The sequence below is a fragment of the Orycteropus afer genome, unplaced genomic scaffold (assembly GCF_000298275.1).
Source record: "Orycteropus afer afer isolate SDZICR_OR568_19922 unplaced genomic scaffold, OryAfe1.0 scaffold00352, whole genome shotgun sequence".
NCBI classification, from domain to species: domain Eukaryota; kingdom Metazoa; phylum Chordata; class Mammalia; order Tubulidentata; family Orycteropodidae; genus Orycteropus; species Orycteropus afer.
Genome location: NW_006921939.1, coordinates 3,055,492 through 3,061,467, shown reverse-complemented (window position 1 = coordinate 3,061,467; position 5,976 = coordinate 3,055,492). Strand labels below are relative to the sequence as shown.

The following is a 5,976-nucleotide window of genomic DNA, read 5'->3' as shown; positions in this document are numbered from 1 at the left end:
TAACTAGAGTCCATAGTTTACATTAGTGTTCATTCTTTGTGTTGTACAGCCCTATGGTTTTGACCAATACATAAGGTCATGTGTCCACCATTAAAATCTCATACTGAACAGTCTCACTGCCCTAAAAGTGCCCCATGCTTCACTTGTATTGCCACTTTCAATTCTTTGACTCTCCATACTGTTATTCTTTACCCCTACTGGGGCATACAATTTGTAGGGGCCAGGAAGTCATTAAGAGATATGAACAAAAAGTAAGGTGAGAGAGATGGAAACAAGTCTGTGAAAAAGATCTGTGAAAAGGTTCTAAGGTTCTAAGTCATTAATAATACAAAAATTCCTTTGGTGCTCAGGTATAGTTCAAGACAATGAAGTGTTAATTTGGTTGGGGAAAAAAGAGTATTTTCCCTTGAAAAATAATTTTAGATTAATGTGCAATTGTTATGTAAAAAGGAAATATAAGAAGTAGAATGTTCTAAATTTAATTTTATTCAAAGTAAGAATACATGAAATCAATAGCACGGCCCTTTAAAAATTTAGAGCACAGTAAATCCTGTGTTTTGATTGATTTTGCTTTGTATAATGCTTTGTTTAATAGTTATACATGCAGCCATGACTATGCTTGTATAGTCCAGTTATCATCATCTCATTGGTATATTGACGGTAGAAACTGTTTAACCCTTTACTGGCTGTCTTCAGCCACCCTGTGTACTTCTATGTGCATTTAGGGCAGTCATGATAATAACATCCTTAGCAAAACTGAATCGAGAAAGCACAAGTTGTAAACAAAACACTCTACCTAGAATTTCCCAAGATAGTCCCAAATCAGGTATCTTTGGTGGGCTTCCTGTTGACACATGGATTTACCAGGAATTAATTGTATTGATGTCTGGATATGGCCTGGTGAATAACATTTGATGGAATTTTCTTTACTTTTCCAGACAATCCCCAACTCTAATGAACAAGAATGGGACCCTCGAAAACCAAATAAATATGCTGGAATATTTCGCTTCCGTTTCTGGCATTTTGGAGAATGGACCGAGGTGGTGATTGATGATTTGCTGCCCACCATCAATGGAGATCTGGTCTTCTCTTTCTCCACCTCCATGAATGAGTTTTGGAATGCTCTACTGGAAAAAGCTTATGCAAAGTAAGGAGGGAGGCTGACTAGTCGATGATTAGGGCACATGAAAAAAGGAAAGCTACATTCATCCTTGGGAGCTCATTCTCTCCCAACCCAACCCCTGAGTTTAAGTTAGGTAGAATTTCTGTGAGATCCAAGACATTATTTTGGACCTTGGACTGGCCCTCAGAAATCCAAGTTAGGAGAAATCAGCTCTTCAGAATTCCATGAAACCTCTACCTTCTCCTACGTGCCTCTTCTTGCAGCTAATCTGTGTATCATGTGGCATTATGGCTTCACTTTTTCCCCTTGTCTAATATCTACCTGTAGAAAGAAGTTTCTGCATGGCTTATCCTTGATCAATAAAGCTTAAGCCTAGAATTCACTGATTATAATCTCAATATCTCTCATTCCATACCAAGAGAAAGACCAGATGGTAAAGGATGGGGAGGGACTGTCCTAATTCTTGGGAACATCACGTCCTTGACTTGTAAAAATACTTTTAGAAAGATAATCTTGCATTTTTACCCCCAGGCTGCTTGGCTGCTATGAAGCCCTAGATGGATTGACCACCACTGATATCATCGTGGACCTCACTGGCACGTTGGCTGAAACTATTGATATGCATAAGGGAAGATACACTGAGCTTGTTGAGGAGAAGTACAAGCTGTTCAGAGAACTGTACAAAACATTTATCAAAGGAGGTCTGATCTGCTGCTCCATTGAGGTTTGTGCACACCAAGAAACAACCACTCTGTGCTCATGCCTGGCAGGTGATACTACAAATTTTAGTAGAAATTCCAGACAGCCTTCAACCCAGAAATCCATGAAAAGTCATTATGAGACTCAGAAAGCTAACATACAAATTAGGCTCTGGTGCAGAGATTGAAGAGCTTAAACTTTTCATCCTTTTGTACCAGTTGTCCATCTATGGGCCAATGCAACATCTCAGCTGATGTAAATAGCCCTCATTCTTGATTTCTTCTGCCTCTGTTCCATGTTGAAGTCACAAATGTTTCCTCAAGGAATAAACTAACCCCACCAAAATTTGATGATGTTTATATCAATACACCACTGTGGTAGTTTCAATTGGAATTGTTTAAGTGAAGTTTTTTTTTTTTTTTCCAGTACATTCTTTATATTTCCTTTGCTTCACTTATTTTGTGTTAGCTTAGGTGCCAGGATCAAATTTTCATCTGCATACAGAAAATTAGCTTCAACTATACTTGGATAAACCAATCAAGGAAGAAGGGGATCCAGGGTCTGAGCCTTCTAATTCCTGTGCCCTTAATGTATGTGTCTTTCTTTGCTTTTAGTCTCCCACTCAGGAAGAACAGGAAGTTGAAACTGATTGGGGTCTACTGAAGGGCCATACCTACACCATGACTGATATTCGTAAGATCCGTCTTGGAGATAGACTTGTGGAGGTCTTCAGTGCTGAGAAACTGTACATGATTCGTCTGAGGAACCCCTTGGGAAGACAGGAATGGAGTGGACCCTGGAGTGAAATGTAAGTGGCATTCCACTTTGACTGCTACTTCCCCCAAAGCCTTGTGGTTCTGCCAAGTCCAACCCTCAAGACAGCTAAGGAGCTCTCAGTGCTCAGTCACATCAGCAGGCTCTTGACGGGCATCAGGCCTGTGACACAGCCAGAAGTGACATAAAGCAAGCCCTCATGCATTCTGTTCCTTTGGCACCATGTTACTATAGAAAGCCAATGGCCAGAAGAACAGCTCAACCCTTTGTTCTTTATTTTCCTTTAGTTCTGAAGAATGGCAGCAACTGACTTCAGCGGATCGCAAGGCCCTGGGGCTTGTTATGTCTGATGATGGAGAGTTTTGGTGAGGAGAGGTTTTCAGAGCTATGGATATTGGGGTTTCTACATGGAACTACAAGGTAGGTATTGACTATCATCTTCATTTCTTTCCTGTGCTCCTTCCATTCAGGATGAGCCTGGAGGACTTTTGCCGCAACTTTCATGAACTGAATGTCTGCCGCAATGTGAGCAAACCTGTTTTTGGCCGCAAGGAGCTGGAATCAGTGATAGGATGCTGGACTGTCGATGATGATCCCCTGATGAACCGCTCTGGAGGATGTTATAACAACCGTGATACCTTCCTGCAGAATCCCCAGGTTTGAGTCATTTTTTTTTTCTTTGCCTCTGAGTTATTCAGAAACTAGGAAACCAGATCTCATCTTGGTCTTCTCTGGAGTATTTCATTAAGGGTGATTTTTCAATGGTGACATCATTCCATTTGTAGCTATTATGTAATATTGACCAACCCAAATCCCTAGGAATGGGCTAGGATGCTTGTAAAGCATAGCAGAGACCATGTCTTTTTTCAGAGACATACCTTGGCAACATTATCAAATTTGAGTTGCCTTCTCTGCCTGCCTCTCTCCTGGCCACATTTCCTGATGCGGTACTTTGACATCCTGTCTTTCCTTGTAATGATTTCACATTGTAGAGAAAGGGTCTCCTCCGAGATAATTAATTTGTCCTCACTTCTCTTTACTGCCTAACTATTCTCTTGGGTACACATTTACTATATGTATCCTTTTTTTCATGCCAGGTACCTTTGAACCCTATCATTGTGTCTGTTTACCTTTCCTCATCTTGAACAAGGTCATTTTTCTCAGGATTTGAATCACTGCCCTGTCAATGATCCTATTCAGTCTACCTCCTATTATATTGCTACACTCCATGACACATTAGGGGTCAAGCCCAGGTACACCTCAAAGCAAAAAAGCTAAATGTCCAGAGACTGAATCTATAATGACCTGGATTGCTCTATCCCCAAACGGGCTGATGAGATAACACACAGGAGATAATTCTCCTGACTGTATGGATGCCTTACTAACCATCATGGATTGAATTGCATCCCCCCAAAATATATGTCAACTTGGCTGGGTCATGATTCTCAGGGGTTTGGTAGTTATGTAGTGATTTAATTTGGGAGCTATGTAATGATGTAATTATACCCTAAGATGTGATCTGATATGACCAGCCAATCAGTTGTGAGGGGATTAGGGTGGGGTGCAACACCCTTATTCAGCTCACAGCTCTGATCCAATGTAAGGGGACCCGGAAGTGGCCTACATCACCTTTTATCTCACAAGAGGTAAAAGGAGAGAGAAGCCAGCAGAGAAGGAGGGACCTACTCTTACCAAGAAAGAAGAGCCAGGAGCAGAGCATGTACTTTGGACCTGGAATCCCTGCACTGAGAACCTCCTACATCTGGAAGAAGACTGACGCCAAGACATATGGAGATCTCCAAGGAGTTCTGTGCTCACAGATGTTGAAAGGCGATAAGGACCTTCTTCTAGAGCCGACAGAGAGAGAAAGCTTTCCCCTAGAGCTGGCACCCTGAATTCAGACTTCTAGCCTCCTAATCTGTGAGGGAATACATTTCTGTTTGTTAAAGCCATTCACTTGTGATATTTCCATCACAGCAGCACTGGATAACTAAGATACTAATCATGGACCTAATTGCCCAGGAATTTTGGAGGATGCTAAGGCTGGTTGGCTGATTTACTTAACTCATGCTTTCCTTAACTCACACTTTCCTTCCATCCTTTCTATTTCAATTGTCCACAAAGAAAAGAAAGAGCTCCTATTATTCCCATCTCACTTACACTTACAACCTTGGAAATGTCTCAAGTATCAGACAAGCTGGGGAAATGGCACTTTGGGCTTCACTTTAAGTGTATGCACATGATTGACTTTTTTGGGGCTTGTGAACCTATGGCCCTGCATATATTTTCTGTTTCTTTTTAAAGAGAGGAAGAGAGAGAGGAAGAGAAGGAGAGAGAGGGAAAGAAAGAGGGAACTGAGAGACAGAGGCAGAGAGAAATGATGTTTTTTAAGTTTTAACTCCCAGTAGCACCACGAATCTCTGCATGATGTTGGAAAGTCTCTGGCACAAGTTTGCAACTCCCCTAAAGTGGTGGTAGGAAAGCATCAATTATCTGAGGAAGTGGATCCAGCCCCTCCACAAGCCACATGTCTGGACTGGAAATAGGAAACTAACCCAGGGGGATGCTGCAGTGTCAGGTTGAGTCAAACAAGAACTGCTTTTCTGGATTCTGGAATTAAAAAAAATAGTTTTAAAACAAGGAGAAATAATAAGAAAACAAGATCATACCAGGAACTTACTAAAACCAAGCATATCCTCTTCAGTATTGAAGATCTAAGTATGAAATTGTCACTCAAACCATGCTGAATTCCACAGGGAGAAGCAAGAGTTATGATTTACACTTAGTGAATAAAAGATTACACTTAGTAACCCAAAGCCTCATTGTCTAGTCAAGAGCAAAAGCCAGAAAAATCACCCAAGTCTCTGCTTCCCAATGTAGTTTTATTCCCTGAAATCTGAGCTGACTCATCTGAAATGGAAGTTCTAAGTAAGCTTTTTGGTGATCTGTTTCTCTTAGTACATCTTCACTGTGCCTGAGGATGGGCACAAGGTCATCATGTCACTGCAGCAAAAGGACCTGCGCACTTACCGCAGAATGGGACGACCCGACAATTACATCATTGGCTTTGAGCTCTTCAAGGTAAGCATAAGCATTTGAACTGCTGTATGGAAAATGAATTTACTCTGTAAATTTTCACCCAAATCACAATAAAAATTAGAGAGAGGGAGAGAAAGAGAGGGAGAGGGAGAGGGAGAGAGAGAGAGAGAATAAGCATTTGGAATAGAGAGGATGAAGGCAGAATCAAAAGTATAAAGGTTTAAGCTTTAGGGGAATTATGAAAGTCCTGAGAATAAGGACAAAGGACCTAGGATCTTCTACCATAAAAACTCTCCAATCTGAACAGGGTGGAGTATTTCGTCTTATCTCATTTCCAGGTG

General features: G+C 41.2%; 1 protein-coding gene across 1 annotated transcript in view; it reads left to right on the top strand.

Moving 5' to 3' along the window:
- Positions 1–5,976, top strand: part of CAPN6 (calpain 6) — an 18,626-nt gene that overhangs the window by 10,442 nt on the left and 2,208 nt on the right. Inside the window, 6 exon segments of the mRNA XM_007952602.1 lie at positions 939–1,147; positions 1,655–1,847; positions 2,437–2,630; positions 2,884–2,961; positions 3,067–3,253; positions 5,555–5,747. Coding sequence (XP_007950793.1) covers positions 939–1,147; positions 1,655–1,847; positions 2,437–2,630; positions 2,884–2,961; positions 3,067–3,253; positions 5,555–5,747 — 1,054 coding nt within the window.